The sequence below is a fragment of the Micropterus dolomieu genome, linkage group LG22 (assembly GCF_021292245.1).
Source record: "Micropterus dolomieu isolate WLL.071019.BEF.003 ecotype Adirondacks linkage group LG22, ASM2129224v1, whole genome shotgun sequence".
Classification (NCBI taxonomy): Eukaryota; Metazoa; Chordata; class Actinopteri; order Centrarchiformes; family Centrarchidae; genus Micropterus; species Micropterus dolomieu.
The window spans coordinates 1,805,957-1,824,692 of NC_060171.1; the positions used below are offsets into that span (position 1 = coordinate 1,805,957).

The following is an 18,736-nucleotide window of genomic DNA, read 5'->3' on the forward strand; positions in this document are numbered from 1 at the left end:
ACAGAAAAATGGTGCTGTACCGAAAAAATCTGGTTTTGCGAAACTTATAAAAATAAATAAATAAACAGAAATAGTACGAAAGGGGACTGTTTTTGCTTTATTATTATTAATATTATATTAGACATTGCATTGTTAGTGTACAGTAGATTTGTGCTCACAGTATGTGCTTTGTATTTGCTTTTATTTAGGTGCAAATATATCTTGGTAAGTTCAAACCTACAATAAACCCGATTCAGAGCATTTTGTTTTGGGGGATGAAGCCTGGCTGTTATAATAATCAGAGCAATGCAGGCGGCGTCTGTGCTGGGGGTATTGCACAATACCAGCAAGAACGCATCGTCTCAAACCGTCAGCAGCGTTTTGTGTGCTCCTGACATTGCAAGTTCATTCTTTCAAGAGCAACTAGCAAGAATGTTCTCCCCAAGAACACAAGTCCATTCTTTGAATTCTTGGTTTTGAGAAACACCCCTTGACTGGGCTGACACGAGGATGGCGGTCATGTTGTGATGTTAGAAGCGAGTGTGCTGCGTTCCACAAGCTCTCTTAGCTTTTTTAGTCCAATTAATAAACAGAATAAACTCACAAAATGTCAAGAAATTAAATATTCTTGCATCAATTTTTATTATAAAAGAGAAAAACACAACCATAAACCTTCTGAATTAAAGTTTCTCTCTTTCACTCACTGCCTTGTTAACTCGTCATAAAACAAACTTGAAATCTCTACTGGTAAGTCTTTCCACTGTTCCAACAATCACCACGTTGCTATGTTTTTCTCTTGTTGCCATCAGATGCTAAAACCAACGTAAGAGATTATCACGGGAAGACGGCGGTTCACTACTGGAGCGGCTGCACAGACGTCTTCAACAAACCAGACTCTCAGTCAGGTGAATTAATTTATTTTTAAATCTCAAGCTCTTTTTTCTGATCTAGCTAATAGATTGAATAAACTTTAAGTACTGATTTTAGCCCTGAATGACTGACAACATTATATAAACCTGTTGAAGTCAAACTGAACAGATAAGTGAAACTACTACTCTTTTTAGAGTCTCCTTATTAAACATCCCTCATCATGTATCTGTATAAACATATAATTCCTATAAAATTCTTTATAGATGATACACATTTATACGACAAATAGATGTTCTCATGAACTGGACGTTGATTGAGTTACAGCTGTGTCACATCTGTCAGGGTCAATCATTAGATCTGTTTTCCCATCTGTTTTCAGGCGGGGGGTTTTATCGGGGAAGACGGACGCAGCGTTATGCTCTTCCTTCTTTACTGCTGACTCGCTCTCGCAGTCAGGGACAGCTCAACCTGGAGTTCGGGCCGGTGCCTCAGTCTGCATCTCTTGACGTGTTGGACCTTCAAGTATGATTCTTAAATTTCAGCTGGAAACTTTCTTCTGAAATATTATCACCCTCCATGATGGCACCGCATTCATACTTCGGTGTAGATACAGAAAAAACTCTTTTGGCTTCTACGTTTTGAGTTCTTCTCGGCCATCACGAGACCAGCGACCATCACCTCACAGCCTGCCGCCTGTCATGTATTGTGCAGAACTCTCTACCTAAATATAATTTAAATGGGTGGGTTATAAAAAAAACAATCACCCCCTCACACTTGTCATGAAGGACAACTCTAAAACCATTTTTTAACCAGGCTGTGAACATGTTTTTTTCTGCTGTAAAGTTGGGCTTTTTAACATGGGGGTCAATGGAGACTCTCTTTTGCAGCCTCAATTGGCCACTTGATGAATTGCAGTTTTTGGGTTGAAATCTCCATGAAAATGTGGTTTGTGTCACGGTCTCAGGGTTCTTGGCGTTTTGGGAGTTTGATGTTGGTGTTTTTCTGTATGCCCTTCCTCTTGTGTCTTTCGCTTGTTCCCGCTCCCGCAACATGTGTATCCACTCCCGTCCGACGCCAGTCCCCGTGGGCTTTAGCCTCCTCGTTAGCGTTCCAGTCCGGCCCGTGCAGTACATTCTCAGAAGCAGCCGCATACACCCACTTCTTTTCAACTTCTTTTGTTTGTTGACTCCATCTTATCGGCGCTACTGCGGGACCCGCGATATATTTTTTTAACTGCCTGCTCCCGCAGCAGAGTTAAAACCGCCCGCTCCCGCGCGATTTGTGTTGGGTCCAATGGGACCCCAATCCCAATGCAGCTCTCTACTTCCCGTCTCTGTGTTGTGAGTTCCAGTATGTTCATTCGTTCCTTTTCCTGTCTTACTTTGAAAGCGTTCTTCTTTGTGTGTTTTAATCTGCTTTTACTTCCAGTTGTTCAGTTTGCACCTTCCCCTGATTATGAACCCCTGCGCCTCGTTAGCCTCACCCCTCCTGTGCACATAAGTCTGTTGTCGTCTCGTGTCTTTTGGTTTCTGGATTATACTTTTTGTTTTATTGTGTTTTGCATTTATTCTGTCGTAGTAAATTCCTCACCTGTTCATGGATGGATTTACTTTGCTTTGCTGTAAGTGTCACTGTTTTTGCTAACAGAAATATATTCTGCTGTTAGTGTCTGCATCTGGGCCCAAACCCTCTGACCCATGGCAAAGCACACCAGTTTGCAAATTGAATAAACACAGTTAATAGAAACAAATATCACACTAAACCATAAAAAAAGTAAATTTAATTGCCTGTGTTGTTTTATTTTTCATGTGATTTAAAACAAAAGATGAACACTGACCCGGGGCTTATTATAAAGCAGGTCACGTTATAATGCAGATGTGTTTTTACTGCGTCCTGATGTTGGGACTTTTTTTCTGTGGAGAGAAAAAATTAAAGAATCTCCCGGTCGTCTCTGTTTAAGAATTAGCCGTAAATGTTTGACACAGTGAAACACGTTTCACCCTCCCGCTCTCTTTCACACTCTCATAAATGTCTTCATTAACTTCCACTCCATTGGCTGGCTCAGAGCATAAAGCTCATTATCTGCCTTAATAAGGCCGACCAGCACCATTTGTGTAAATGATAAGCAGGAAATGAGCAGATTGGTGGGAGGACACACTTAAACACTAATAACAAACGCTCACTCCAGTTAATGTGGAAATTAGCAAAGCACTGCGGTTATCAGAGACGGTGCTGCAGTCCATGTGTGACTAAAGGCCATTGAGCAAACACAACGAGAACATGCAGTCACACGGCGAAGTGGAAACTCTAATGCATCATTTGAGCTTTCAGGTCCATCAAATCTGAAACTGCACCGCAATTTAAAGTGTGTCCCCAGCTTCTCAACACACAGTAAATATACGCCAATCAGCCAGAACATTATGACCACCTGCCTAATATTGTGTAGGTCCCCCTTTAGCCGCCAAAACAGCCCTGACCCATCGAGACATGGACTCCACTAGACCTCTGAAAGTGTTTCTGTGGTATCTGGCGCCAAGACGTTAGCAGCAGATCCTTTAAGTCTTGTAAGATCTGACTTGTTTGTCCAGCACATCCCATAGATGCCAGACTGGATTGAGATCTGAGGGAATTTGGAGGCCAAGTTCACACCTTGAACTTGTTGTTGTGTTCCTCAAACCGTTCCTGAATCAGTTTTGCTTTGTGGCGCATTATCCTGCTGAAAGAGGCCGCTGGAATAAGGGAATACCGTTTCCATGAAAGGGTGTACATGGTCTGCAGCAACGATTAAAGGTTCAGTGTGTAAGATCTAGTGGCATCTAGTGGTGAGGGTTGTGAATTGCAACCATCTGTCCAGTCTACCACTGCCCCCCTAACCTTTCAAAGAGCGTAAAAGGTGTCTCTTCAGAGACAGCAGAGAGTGGCCAGTCAAGAAATGAGGTTTCTTTATTAAGAAATTATATTTAATTAATTATTCAGTAAAACCACGTGTTATTGTGACTCTGACACTGACAGACAACATGGAAAATGTCAAACACTGACAATGTGAAACACTGTCAGTGTTTCTGCACCACAGTCCTTTATAAACCACACATTAGATAAAGGTTAGACAAACACTGACAAGGGAAACACGTTCATTCTCTCTGTGATTATGGACCCTCGCCAAAACTGCCCGCCAACAATAATATCTGGCCCACTGCCAGATTATGGTGCTTTGATAGCTGCTGAAATAGATCTCAGTCATGACAGCTACAGTTACTCACATCATCACTTCCTCTTTAGTGGTTTTACCTACAAAATAAAAGCACGAGGAGCACGTTTATAATGCTTTATTTGTAGTTGAACTGAGCTTTTACTTTAAAAAAAAAACATTTACATATGCATTTTTTGGAGAGCTAATAGTGATGTTGTCATTATAATTATAAGGGGTGATAATGGTGCAGTGGATAAGACACCTTTGGTGTGAGAGACCCAAGTTCAATCCCCCCCATGCTCCGATGTGTCCCTGAGCAAGACAATTAACCCTATCCTATGCTTTGGATAAAAGCATCAGCTAAACTACCACGGGTCTTACAGGTTTAAAGGGAGACTGTGGTGAACACCCTGTTGTTGCAACTATGGCAGCTGAGAAGGCCATTTTGCTCTTGTCAACGACGTTTCGGAGCCTTTTGACATGGGTTTAAATATGGCTTTAATAAGCCAACCAATGAAGCTATTTATGTAAACAAGTAGACTATAATGTAAAAATACTTTAGATAAAGAGTGCTTGTGGAGATCGACAAATATATAAAATTATAATAATTACTGGCTTATTCTATTAAATACTTGACACATCTTGTAACATCTTCAATTGATGCGAACACCAAGGAGCAGCAGAGTACTTTTGTGCACTGCCTTTTTAAATCGGCGAGGTTCAGATTCATGTCGCTGCTGATTGGGTAACACCTGTGACACACCCACCTTCAGCCTGGAAGTCACTGCAAACCGAACGAGCCCTCTGGTGTGTATTGTGTGTTTGTACGTGGGCTGCTGACACCTGTCCACCTCCAAACCTGCTGAATATCCTGCTCAAATACTCTTATCTCTTGTCATTCATCACAACTCCTCAGCGGTAAGGCAGCTCTCTGCCAGAGAGCGTCTCTAAAAACCTCTTATGCTGTTTTGTCTCTCTGTTTTTTGCTAACGTTTTCTTTCCGGTGCTCCAAGTCTACGGTGCCAGCGTTTTCCTGCCTGCCTCCGGCCTGTTCTATAAGATGCGTTAACGGGGTGTCAAAGATTACACAACCTTGAATTTACATCCAAAACATGCAGTATATCCAATAATATGAGTCCAAACTGTGTTAAACTGTACAGAGCAACAGTGTGGAGGAGACAAGGACAAATGGACTCAAGGTTATCACTCCATTAATTTGAGGAAATGAAGTAATATGATGGCACAATTCAGTAATTCACGGTCACGGATTATTAATTTGAGCGAACAAATGATTAAATTGAGGAACAAAATAGGTACACTGAGCACACAAATGAGCACACCTGTCAACAAATATTAAGTTACCGTAAAACTCCAATTAATAGCTGCCTGCCCCGTTTCCTGGCCTGCTGCGGGAAAACATTTGGACAAATAAACGTCTGCCTCAATTAAACGCCTGTTCTGGTTTTTATAGAAGTTCTTTGGATGTATTAAACCTCTTAAACCCCACGGGGTCGCCGCTTTTGCTGCTTCTAAGCTGCTTAGATTGTTAATACAAATATTAATGTTTAAACGTGTGATCAATATGTCAGTATGGTATAGTACATAGTGTGTATATATACATATATATATATATAGATTCTCCACAATTCAATCGTTCAGTTCATTTAACGGAAAAACGAGCCCTGAAGTCTAATGCTTACAGATTTACCAGTGTAACCTGCCTGGTACAAGAGATGAACTGTGAAGCGATCGTATGTGATTTATTTATCTTTCTTCAGTCTGTGACGCTCCACCCATCAAAAGAATCAAAACAGCTTTTCATAAAAATTAATCCAAGTTGTGAATCCTGTCACGTGAAGTCCATCGCTCTCTGTCTGCGAACTTCTCTCATCCTGCACCGTGTTGCTGTTTTTGTTACGCTGCTGCCTTCAAAATAATCGGAGCTAGATCAAATGAATGACGTGTATTTGATATTATTGGGTAATTTTTACAAAAGTAATATTCTGTATGAAATAAATAAACTCATAGTAGTTTCATAGTAACCTATTTCAGTTTTGTGCAAAAGGAATTAAAAGCCTGTCCCAAATACAGACAGGGTCAATTCAGTCATTTTAGCAAATAAAAGCCCGGGCTATTAATCCAAGTTTTACGGTAATAGTATACTGTTAATATAATGTAAATAAATTACTTATAGTTCCTGTATTCATTAACATTTCTTATGTAGTTTACCACTAGTATAGGCCTAATATTAATTCCAGTCTACATTGTTCTCTAATTGATTAATGCTACCTTGTCAATAATCACAAGTATTCATGCAGAAGAATTACAGTAGTTTGTAGTCTTTAATCGCACATCATCAATCATTTTTCCGTTTTGCACGTATCTATTTTTAGGGCAATATGTGAGAAATATACTCTGTAGAGCAGTGCACCGCGTCCATCCTGGACTCCTAGCGCGGCAGCTTCTTCTCGCCGTCATTGTTACAGCTAATGTTCTCCATACTGCCTCCTGCTTTACCGGAGGGAAACGTAGCGAACGTGCCCAATGGGGTTTTTAAGATTTCTTTACAGAAAGGTTAAAAATATGGGATATTTACAGGAAGATATTTAAACGGGATAACAGCGGGAAAATACAGCAGACTGCCGGGATAAAGGGGAGCGTTGACAGGCATACAAATAAGGATATTTTTAGAAATTTGAGGGGAAAATTTATTAAAAATCTGACAAATGTTTGTATGAATTGAAAATCAAGCGCAGCGTAAATCATTTATTGAGTTCATTTTCTCAGACTATTTAGTTTCTCTAAAGTATTAATTTAAGTAATTTGCTGCTTCCAATTTTCTGAAAAGAGAAATGTTCATCCACAGGGTTTGAAAGATGCCTTATAAAAACACCGGACAGGAAGTGCTAATAAGAGACGTGTTCAGTCTGTAGGCTTAAGATTTGTGTTTTTGATGATTTTATTTATTTATCTTGTTTATTTGACAGGGACAAATGCAATTGAGACATTGCTTCATAAAATATACAAAGTAGATGCCATGCCATGACTAATTTGCAACCCCTGTCCCTGGATTCTGCAGCAGCTGAGCTCGTTGCAGGTTTAAACCTCCTCCATCACGTGGATCAGGCTGTTTGTCCTGCTGTCAGGTTATTTCCACACAAGTCTCGGATTTAACTACAGAAAATGTGACACCCTGAAACAGTTGAGAAGCCTCCAACGAACGCCAGCGTCTCCTTCTCTTGTTTGTCTCATCACCGCAGGGCCGTCTGGTCCGTAACAGACTGGGGTCCCGTCTCGGTCACGACCTCCATGACGAGATTCATTAGCAGTCGCACGGTGAATAGCTGCAGCGGCATCAATCTGCATTTACAAGCCCATTTCCTAACAAGAAACACCGTTTTACAGCCCTCGGGGGGGGCGTTCATTTCACCACCTCAGCTAATCAAGAGCTATTTAGCAACAAAACCTATAAAAACGGGCCCTTTTCAAAAGCCAAGTGGGCTCCGGGAGTCTTCATGATGTGACACAAAGGGGCTGGATGTGAAAGAGGAGGAGGCAGATGAGTGATGTCTCCGGGGCCTTCAGCGTCCCTCTTCCTGGATGGGACAACAATGCGGTGACCTCTGAACTTCTCCGTGGCCTCCGCTGAACTCTGACCTCCATGTTTTCCCCCAGCTGTCACCTCTCACAAAGCCCGTTAAGAGGCCGGTCGATGAGGACGTGTCGGCGCTGCGTTGACGACTGGGCCGCTTCCAAAAAAAGCCTGAGAATAAAAACAGAGCCGTTAACTCCTCGCCGGGTCATTGTTCGACCTAAAATGGCTGTCACCATGACTCCCGGTCAATGGGAAATGGGGCCTAATGAGCTGAAAAGACACATCAAAGGTTTTACACAATGAAGGCGGCCCTGTGATGTGTTACTGCGTAATGTCTCCATTGTTCAGCGTCGTGAGGACACGTTAAATGTCGTTTTGACTATCTAGTCTCTCTTGTGCAGGTTTAAGGCTTCATTTTAGAATAAAAAATAAAACAAATTCAACTTTTATAAACTTGGAAAAGCCCAGTGTTTCCCCCCAGAATCACACTGTTTTTCATTGTTTTATATTTGGACTGGATGGGTGAGAGTCTGCGCCCCAGGGGTCGGTGAAACTCAAGTCTGTAAACACACGCTCACTCCGGACTCATCACATATGGACGCATGTTTAAGACCCCTTGGCGTCGCTTTTTAACACCCTGGGTAACTTTTGGTTGTAATTTTATGGCAAAATACTTTTCTAAGCAACTTCAACAGTAAAAAAGACAGCATCCATTAAAACAGTAGCGAGAGGTATTTGAAACGATATGTTTGTCTCAGGTGCAAAGTGAAGAAGGAACATAAACATCTCCGGTAACATTAGGCTACCTAGTTCAGTAGTAGATCACTCACCACCTTGACTAACTACAGGTTACACTTTAAAAGCACACAGCCTCACCAGTATGGTGACACGGATGATACAAATATTTTAGATCATTTAATAATATAATAAGGATTCTGTTTTGCAGCCTACACCTGCAGGCATGATCGCTCAGTGCCATGAATGACCCTCCATAGACTGTTCCACCTGACCTGCACAGCTGTGGTGAGGTTCATGAGAAATAAAATGTCCGGCTGTATGAGAGAGAAGTCTCTTCTAAGTCGTTGCTGAGGACTTTGGGAATGACCGGATTTCATTTTACTCTCTAACGCTGCGCCTTCAGGATCTCTGCAGAAACAAAACGAGGCACACAGAAAGTGTCCAGTGATTATTACCACAATGTTTCACTGGTACGTCATTAATGACAAATACCTCCTCTTGTGTTTCTTACCAGTCTAAACAACTTCCTTGGCTATTGTTACTGTAAAAAAGTATTAACATTACTGATCTCCGTCCACACAAGCTGTGAATCATGCAGCTTCACGTTCACTGGGCGTGTGCGTGCAGGTGTAAACAGGAAGCAGATTTTCTACTCCGCAGCTGCAGAAGAAAGTTCTACTAGAGACGAAGGAAGAGCAGCGATGGTGAAGAACCACAGCAGAGATTTCTCTGCACGGACAGCGAGCTGGAACTGTTACTGAGAGGAACACGGGAGGACAAAGAGGCTGTGGCGGCGGGAAACAGACTGGGAGACGCCGCAAAGTCAATACGGAAACATGCAGAGGACAAGTGTGGAAGTGTTATTTACACAGTACAGAGTATTTTAATAAAACTGTCAGCAGCATCGTGTTTCTGCTTTGCATGACTGATAAGAGCCAATCAGGAAGCCAAACGTGAGCGTCATCGTTTGCACTTATCCGCACTAACACGCTACACCGGAGATTAAAACCAAAAAGGGGTCCGCAGCGTTTTCAGACTTCAACGTTTCAGGTATTCAGATTGGCCGTTTTAGTCTGGACGGGAGGCGGAGACGCAGCAGAAGGTCTGAGTTTTAAAAGACGTAGGAGCGTGGGTGGAGCCTAAAAGAGGTTTAAAGGCTCAGCAGAGCTGCACAGATATTGATGATTCTCCGTGGGATTGAAAGTACAATAAACACAGTGAAGTTACCTGATCCAAAAATTGATGAGTGTCCTCCTGCTGACCACTGACTGTCAGCGACTCTCTGCTGCTGTCACTCACTGTTTGTGACATTCATCACGGAGCTAAAGTCCCGAATCGTTCACAGCAGAGCGTCACTGACTGACAGCCAGTCTGCTGCAGCCTGCTGCCGTCATGGCGCGCTGTGTTTCCTTGTGTAAAGGTGTGCCCAGCAGGCCTGCAGAGAGCCAGGAGCGAGACTCTTAATGAGCTGCAGGCAGCGTCATGACAGACAGCGCTGATTAGAAGAGGACGGCCGGGCCCGGACACCATTAGTGCACACTAGGACGCTCTCAGCTGCCGTCATGTGGGAGAACGCCGGCTCACACATGAGATATAAAAAAGAAAGTTAAAAGTTAGCAAATAAGACGACGAATGACGGAGCAACTGCACCGGGCTGCAGGCACGTTGGCGCACTACTATGAACAGATCTGCCATATCCAAAAAAAAGTGACTTAGGATAAAAACACAAGCTGCTGATTATATTCAATAATATTTTTATATTCTGAATTTTCACCGGCCACATGAATTTTGTTTCCCTTCATATAAATAAAGACATTTCCACCATAAATTGGTGCAGAAAATGTCACTAGAATGCAGGAAATTAAGTGTTTAATGCTAAAAATCCTCCCCCAGACCCCCAAATCAAATAGGATATTTCATCATTGAAGATTTCTTCTAAATCACATTGGAGAATCTTTTTGTCTTGTTTTCATGACCCCAGTATTGTGCATTCTCACGTCTCGTGGACTAAGTGTTTCGTTACACCCCAAATATGAGCCCTTAAAGGTCCCCGTCACTTTTCAACGCAAAGTGACGCCCTTGCTACTGGATGATGTTTGCATTGCTGTCAGTCCTCCCGTCCCTCTGCTCTCCTGTACATCATCAATACGTTTCTATGAGTCGTCTTAAACTGAACTAGTTTCAGACGCTGTTCTACCAGCTGACGGGCAGATCTGATGAAGCGAGCTGTTTTTACATCTAAGATCCTCATGACCCTGACATGAAAAAGTTATCAAGTGAATCTGAGTTCCATTTTTTAAGAAAGCTCCAAATGAGTCACAAAGTGATGAGGATATATTTCCAGAATCAAAATCTCAGCCTGCGGCCTCTAGATAAAGGTGCTGTGAGTGTTGTGAGTTGGACAGTTTGCATTTCCTTCACACCTGCGAACCAGCTGTGCATTAGACGTTAGACTAGTGTAAGTACATTTACTCAAAGTACAACTCTGAGGTACTTTTTATTTTAGTGTGTCCATTTTCTGCTACTTTAAAAACTACTGCACTACATTTATCTGGTAAATTTAATCACTAGTTACTTTGCAGATTCAGACTAATAAAGTTATTATTAATGATGCATATATATACAAACATGAAGTTACACAGCAGTTTATGAACTCCACCTCTACCAGCTGCAGCAAATTAAGTGAGGAACACATTACTGCACTGCACAGTCTATACTGTGGTATTAGATTAATTTTATTTATATAGCACTAATTCATAAAAGTTATTTTAATATAAAGCTTTCTCTCTTTGTAGTATTATTTACAGACCCTAAAATTCCCACCATGAGCAAGCACTTGGCCACAGTTGCAAGGAAAACTCCTTTATCAGGTAGAAACCTCAAGCAGGACCTGGACACGGGGTGGACGGCCATCTACCTCGACGGGTTCGGTGGAGATTGGGTAAGGTTTATCAAACTGGGACCTGATTCCACAGGAGAGGACCTTTTACTTGCGTGAAGATCTGATGAATCTGAGTATTTCTTCCACCACACCACAAAGAAGTAGTAAACAAAAAATCGAACGTGGAAATGCATGCAAGCTGCAGCAAGAAGCCAAACAACCAGCAGGGCTCGGTTGTTGCCTTTCTCCTGGTGCCAGCCTCGGTGCTGTTGATCCAGGTTCTGAAGTCTGTCTAACAAAGACAACAGATTTCAGATTTCACTCCTGTTTGCGTCGCAGCCCGGGCCTCTAATAGTTACTTAACACAACCCGCCGTCCCGGACCAACACAGGAACCTACAAAGTGCAGTAAACGTTTATGAGAGATGACAGGCGAAAATGAAAGCACTTATAGCCTCAATAGGAAAGCAATCAGGGCTCCATTATGCCCAGCTCGGCCTGTCTGGATTATACTCACAGAAAATGCCTCCTGATTTATTTCACTGGATACGGCCGTTTGCTTTCTGTTGTTGGAATGATTAATGCATAAAATCTGCCATCTGTATGTAAATGGAAGCAGAGGCTGGTGTTATTTGTGTAGGCTGTGGGCAGGTGACTGTGTTTTTATTCTGCTTTTCATGCTGCAGTCAGTGGATGAATGACAGAGACGTATAATTGGTGATTGTAAGTGTCACAACGTTGATTCGTCTCATGCAGACTGTTAACGGTTCGCTGACAGGGACACAGACGCTTCGCCATTTTCATGCAGAGTAATTCATGCAGGAGTAATGACGCTGAAGTCAGAGCAGGAAGCAGCCAAATCTCAGGCCGTTATTATCTGATCTGAGAAAAGGAGGAGCAGAGCTTGACAGTCAGTCACTGTGGGGGGGTTACCTTTTATAAATCAATTTATAAAACATTTACCTTCAGACACATAGAACTGATCTGCTGAGGAGCCCCTGAGCAACACGCTGACCTGTACGGAAGAGGATTAAGGCCACATTTGAAATATTTTTTTTTTAGTTCTGAGTTTAAAGTCAGAATTCTGAGTTTAAAGAGAAATTTCTGAGTAAAAAAGTCAGAATTCTGTGAAAAAATTCAAAATTCTGAATTTAAACTCAGAATTCTGAGAAAAAATTCAAAATTCTGAATTTAAACTCAAAATTCCGAATTTAAAGTCAGAATTCAGAGTAATAAAGTCAGAATTCTTCGGGAAAAATTCAGAATTATGTGAAAAGATTCAGAATTCTGAGAATAAAGTCAGAATTCTCAGAAAAAATACAGAATTTTGAATTTAAAGTCAAAATTCTGAGAAAAAAAGTGAGCAAAAAAATCTGAAGTCTGAGTTTAAAGAGAGATTTCTGAGTTTAAAGTCAGAATTCAGATTTAAAAAGTCAGAATTCCAAGAAGAAATTCTGAAGTCTGAGTTCAAAGAGATTTCTGAGTTTAAAGTCAAAATTCAGATTAAAAAATTCAGAATTCCAAGAAGAAATTCTGAAGTCTGAGTTTAAAGTCAGAATTCTGAGAAAAAAGTCAGAATTATGACTTTAATCTCAGAACTCAAAACAATTTCTCTTGTGGCCCTAATCCTCCTCCGTAGACCCGTCCCACTTGTGCTTTGATCTGATTTATTCGATGTCATCTCTCAACGCTGGGAACTTCGTTGTAAGTCAGCTCTTAGATCAGGACAAAACCAGTCAATAATAAAGGGGTTTACTTAAAACAAATCATCAAAACAAACAGCTCAGCGAATGTGTGAAGTCAGTCGTGTCAGCAGTGAATATGTTGTCATATAAAAAGACAGGAGATCTGGGGCACACCTGGACCAGGTCTGCAGCTCCGGAGACAGAAAAGTCAGAGGCAAAACCACCAGAGGTACTCGTATTTTAGGAAGTGCTGAAACAACAACACACTACTTGTGTTGGGCTGCTAACCTGGTTGTTGTTGGCCTCACTTCTCACCTGTCTGGAAGTTTGTGCCCCAGCTGACATTTTTATATCGTTGAAATGAAGCTGCTCTGCCTCTGTTGTCTGCACTTGGGTCTGATCCCTGGTGTTCCACGTTTTGTTTGGGTCCCTTGGAGGTTCGCCGGAGAAGGCGTGGCTCCCTCTTCAACTGTGTAAATAAATGATTGCACTGCCTGTGTTTTCTGCTAAACCTTGTGTTCCTGAGTTCCATGTTTTTGCTTTACGTGATGAGGGGAAGTTGAGGACTAAACTGATCATTTTAAATAATTGTTCTTTTGCAGATCTACATCTAAGCAAATTGACCATGTTGAATAAAAGCATCAGTAGTGTATAACCACAGTGCATGAAAGCTTCAGCAAAACCTCAGAGAGTGTTTGTTCCCCTCCTCTCTCAGTCAGCAGTGAGACCTTCATGTCCCTGCTAAACTGATGTCAAGAGCTCGGTTAGTTTGTCCTCCACCTCCCCCTCCTCAGCTCGGTACATCGGCCCGTCCAAAGTCTCGGCTCCACTGAAGTCTCATCCAAGGAGCTTACAACTGTAATTAAATCATTAAATTCCTGTCTACGCTTCACAGAGCCGAGCCAAATTGACTTCCCACCAACCTCATTTTCTATTTGAACACCAAATAATGATTTTCTGCCAGTCTAATTACAAAGCTCAACATCTGATCAAGCCGGCATCCGGCGGGGGAATTATCATATGGGGCCGGCATTAGACCTCATTACCAACTTGAGTGCAAAATTATTACATCTTGTAATTGGATGGGGATATTTATCAACACAGTGTTGGCCTGGACACCGAGTCGCTGCTCTGCAATCACATGCTCGACTGAGCCGCGTAGTTCGCCAGAGTTTACTGGGAAACAAAGCAGAGCTGCCAAGTTAACAAACTAAAGACAGACACACGGGCAAGGATCTATTTCAGCTTTCACTGGTTTCTCTTTTGTCACCTCGAACTTTCAAAACATCCATCATCACTCTGAGGAATACATATTTGTGTACAGGGAGAAAAAAGTGCACAAATATTTACAAGTACAACATAAAGTACCAAAAGTAAAAGTACTCATTATGCTGAAAAGCCCATTTCAGAATTATAATATTATAATGACTGAAAACTTTATGTAGCTCGTAATGGTGGAGCTCGTTTTAGTAATTTCATATGCTGCTGGGTAGTTTGTGAATTTCCTCTGGGAATCAATACATTTTTTATTAGTACTTTTTTTTTTAATAGCTGACACATGTCTTCAAAACTGCACACACAAAATGAACAATGCCTCCCATCTCCTGCATTCAAAATGCCATAAACACATCTCAAAATTAAGTATTTGCATCAAACACATTTTTTATAATAGTAAATGTTTGGTTAAACTTTTTCCACACTGTTGTTCTAACTATAAAGCTTGTCTGTCTTTTTACAGGAATTACAGTGTCCTAAAGTTAAAGTAATCTGTTGGGAGGGGTTGAAATGTTCACCGTAAACACCAATGCAACGTAGAAACTTTTTTGAAAGTATTTATCTCCCCACAGCTGTTGTGCACAGCAGCATGCAAGAAAACACAATGGGAATTTGCACAGAAATAGGGCTGCAGCTAACGATAATTTTAGTATTCGAAGCTTCGATTTCAACGATTCATCGATGCGTCATTTAAGAAGTACTTTTGCTTGGCGGCGGCGGGATCAGCTGTGCACGTTTATAGGTGATAGATATTTATTGGTCCTTTCGGAAATTCATAGGGTGTCATACAGCAAACATCAGACCAACAACCAGACAGCTGCTTTACAAACACAAACATCACCCGAGTGCTACAAGTTTTACTAAAGGCTTGTGCAGAATACACGACTTTCAGCGTCGGCCGATGGCCGTGCCGTTCACACAACTTGCCGTCTTGTGACGGAAGTCTTGAAGTCGTTGTGGCGTTCACACTACGTGACTGATCGGTGACAGGGTCACACACACTACAGGAGCTGATGGCTGTGTAACCAGTGCAGGTTTCCAAACCACGTTTAGTCAAGAAAACACACTGAAATGTGAAACGGGAAATGAGCGATCCTGCACACGAAACAGCTGTTGTTTGTTATTATAAAGATAACAGTTATAAAGACAGAGAATCTGGGTGAACGGATGGATTAGCACACGCAGGTAGCAGGATCGTCTGAGCTACAGAGAGCTGGAGAAAAGGTGCAGCTCCCCGACAGCCAGTTAACTCCTGACTGTGAGGTCACAACTCACGGCCCAAAAAGGAAAACAACAAACACACGTGAGCACATTTTCAGCTGAGAACTGCAGCTTACTTTGGCTTCAACTCAACAATCAATCATGATTTCAGTTAAATGCTAAAGTTGCTGTTACTGTTAGCTTGTCTGTGGTCCGCTTTCTGATAAGCTGCCGTCGTGCTGTTGCCGTGGCGACATAAGTTTGGTTTTACGGTGGACGGACGGTAACGTTACAGAGTTGTTGTTTTCTTGAGCTTGAAATAATCCCAGACTTTGGACACTTTCTTCTTTGTCCCTCGCTGTTTTCTCTCTTCCTCCACTTTGCAAACAGCTCCATCATAATCACGTCGTGTTCACAGCGTAACCACGATGTGCGACAGGAAAAGCAGTAGATGTCTCCTTTAAGAAAATGTAGTTCCAAAAGAAAATGGTTGTATCACACTGAAAATACTATAATACTAAATATAGTGAACATTTAAACTGAAATTTTTCCTATGGGATTCTTTCAGGTGGCTAAAACACGTTAGCTGCTGACCCTGTCATCAGCAGTGCATAGCTTAGCTTCTGTGCCAGCACAAATCTCTACTTCTCTAAGCTGAGGACACGCCGGCCGCCATGTACTGCAGGTAGTATACAGACTGTGTATAAGTACCTCATACAGCACCACATCAAAAAACCCAACTATCCCTTTAACGTGGTTTTTATAGAAATTAAACACATGAGATGTAACGTGTTAATCAGGGAGCTTTCGAGGAGCTGGGAGGTGGATTCAGTTACCTGTTTGCTGTTCCCCCCTGTTAGCAGTCTTTATGCTAAGCTAAGGTCACCAGCTGCTGGCTGTAGCTTCATATTTAGCGTATGGGACATCAAGATCAAGACAAACTTTTCTGGCCACTGAGGGAAATTTGTCTTGGGCAGCAGTGCCACACAAGACTGCAGTAACGAGCGGCAGCGGCATTCGGACTTCAGAATCACACACATGAATACAGTCTAAACATTTAACGTGATATTGCACACAGGGGGGCCACCAGGAATTTTGGGCCCCATGACAAAAAAAATCTAATTGGACCCCCTCTGCGCAGCTGTTGTCACCACTTCTCTAGGACTTAACTGTCCCATGAAAAGCTTTACATCACTCTAATTAAAGGCGTGCAAGTGTCTGGCTTCTTGCAGTTCAATATTAGTACTAGCTCAATATTTACTGCTGGTGATTTGTACGTGCAAGTCTGCACACAGGATGCAGTTCACTATTTGCTTCTCAAATAAATTGCCCTTCATGATGGGAATGATAAAGTCTGTATCTGTAGATGTCATTTAAAGGCCATAATTCGATCTAAATGAACGTATCAAACTGGATTATTTTAATATAGTCTGTAACTTACATGCAGGCTGAGGTAAGCTGCTGTCCAGCATCCAGTACAGACAGGAAGGTGTTTTATTATTTTATGTCTTTCATAATGATCATTATGTGAGAAAAGAATTTGTGTTTGAATTTCTGTCATTAAGAAATATTTCATTTTCTTTTTGTTATGGTAAAAAGAGCCAGAGAGACAGAGAAATCCCCACAGACTCCCTGGAATGATGCTAACTGGCATTAACACCATGCTGCTCACCTTCTTCACTGGGACAGGGAGGCTACAGTTATGGGGAGACTGGTGCTGCTGACTCATCTGTTGTTAGTCTGCTAAAAGGGGCAGGGACAAGGATTTTATATCAATCTCTTTTAAAACAAAGAGATTTTATTATTATATTTGAAATATATTTATACTCAATGATGTTTATATAAGGTAGAATATATTTTGATATTAGGACAATTCCAAATAATTATAAACTAACTTTCCCCCCTATACCCCCCCCATGATTGCACATGTAGATAGGCGCTGCCACATATCGGTAATTGTTGACTGAAATCTGATTTAAATTAGGAGAAATGCTAAAAATAACAAAGATAAACCCTGAGTGATTCTGTGCAGTTCCACTAAATACAAATAAAAGAAGAACAATGAAGCAAACAATAGAACGGCAACAAACGTAGGTGATGAATAAATAAATAAGCAATGTAAGAAGAAGGAAGATAAAATAGTAAACAAGTATTAGGAATACAAAGTGGCGGAAGTGCTTCAAGACCGTTTGTTAAGGAGCGCTGTGGATGCAGAGTTGAAGGTTAGCCAATCACACAGCTTCACCACGCTTCTTTCTCTTTTAACCAAAAATCTTCAGCTGATGGAATAAAGTGAACAAAGAGCAGCGACAGAAACTCTGAGGACTTATTTTTTATGTGAGGACGGATTGAGCAACTAAAATAGAGACAACATTTTAAAAATAGAGAATTTGATGTTGGTCACTTTAATCTGCCTTCTGATTATCGTGGCTGATCCGCCTCCTGCTGGTTGGCGTCCCTCGCTCACATTGAAGTTACTTTTCACTGATAGTTCCAGTTTTTTGAAGCACTGTCCCCTTTCGTCCGTTCAGTCACCATATGCTGTTCCTTCTGTATTCAAAAGATTTAGCTTTCAAATCCAGCAGAGTCTAGGCACACCTTCAACTCTAAACAGCTTTTTATTTTTAAATAGTTGTGCTGATTAAAATGACCTCAGACTGTCGGCCTGCAGTCAGACCTGCACTCAGTGTGAGACAGTAAAGGGAAGAGGAAATACTCCTTTAATCATAAGAAAATAATCATTTAATATTTTGATCTTAAGAACGCACACACCAATGCCCTGAACTGAAGACTGGATAGACACTGTTTGTCATGGGGCTACCCCATGCCTTCATGGAAGCCAGCAGTGTTGGTCTTGGCATGCTAAGCTAACCTTAGCTGAGCATTAGCATTGGACGGTTACCCTTAGGATATGGGCTAGCATCAATGGACACATGGCCTGTCATTTCATGTCAGTTCATATAAGTACTGGTCAGAAGAGTTGAAATCATGGTTGGATAAATACAACACATACACAGTTCATTTCAAGTAATTTATTTTAGCTTATGGGATTTACCCAAGGTCATTCAAGTGTTTGTTTTATTCACCTGTTCTCCTCATCAAGCAGGGATCTGGGCCGAAGGGGCAAACAGGAAATGATGGAGTGTGGAGTCATTTATAGGGAGAAGACCTGGAATGGTCCAAGTGTGAGCCAGTACAGAGGGGTGTACGGGAGTATCTTAAAGTTGCTCTTTTGAGAAGCTTTTGTTTAGCCGGTAACATTTCATTTCTGGTTTTCTAGTTGATTTGTTGTGTGGTGATGTAGCCAGAGATGTGTTTGATGGT

General features: G+C 41.6%; 1 protein-coding gene across 5 annotated transcripts in view; it reads left to right on the plus strand.

The window, feature by feature from the left end:
• Nucleotides 1-2,632, plus strand: part of LOC123962143 (ankyrin repeat domain-containing protein SOWAHC) — a 68,241-nt gene extending 65,609 nt beyond the window's left edge. For all 5 annotated transcript variants that reach the window (XM_046038080.1, XM_046038082.1, XM_046038084.1 and 2 more), the window contains 2 exons: nt 789-884; nt 1,229-2,632. In XM_046038080.1, the coding sequence (XP_045894036.1) occupies nt 789-884; nt 1,229-1,377 (245 nt within the window). In that variant the 3' untranslated portion in view covers nt 1,378-2,632. The remainder of the gene's footprint in view (nt 1-788; nt 885-1,228) is intronic.
• The last annotated feature ends 16,104 nt before the right edge of the window (nt 2,633-18,736 follow it).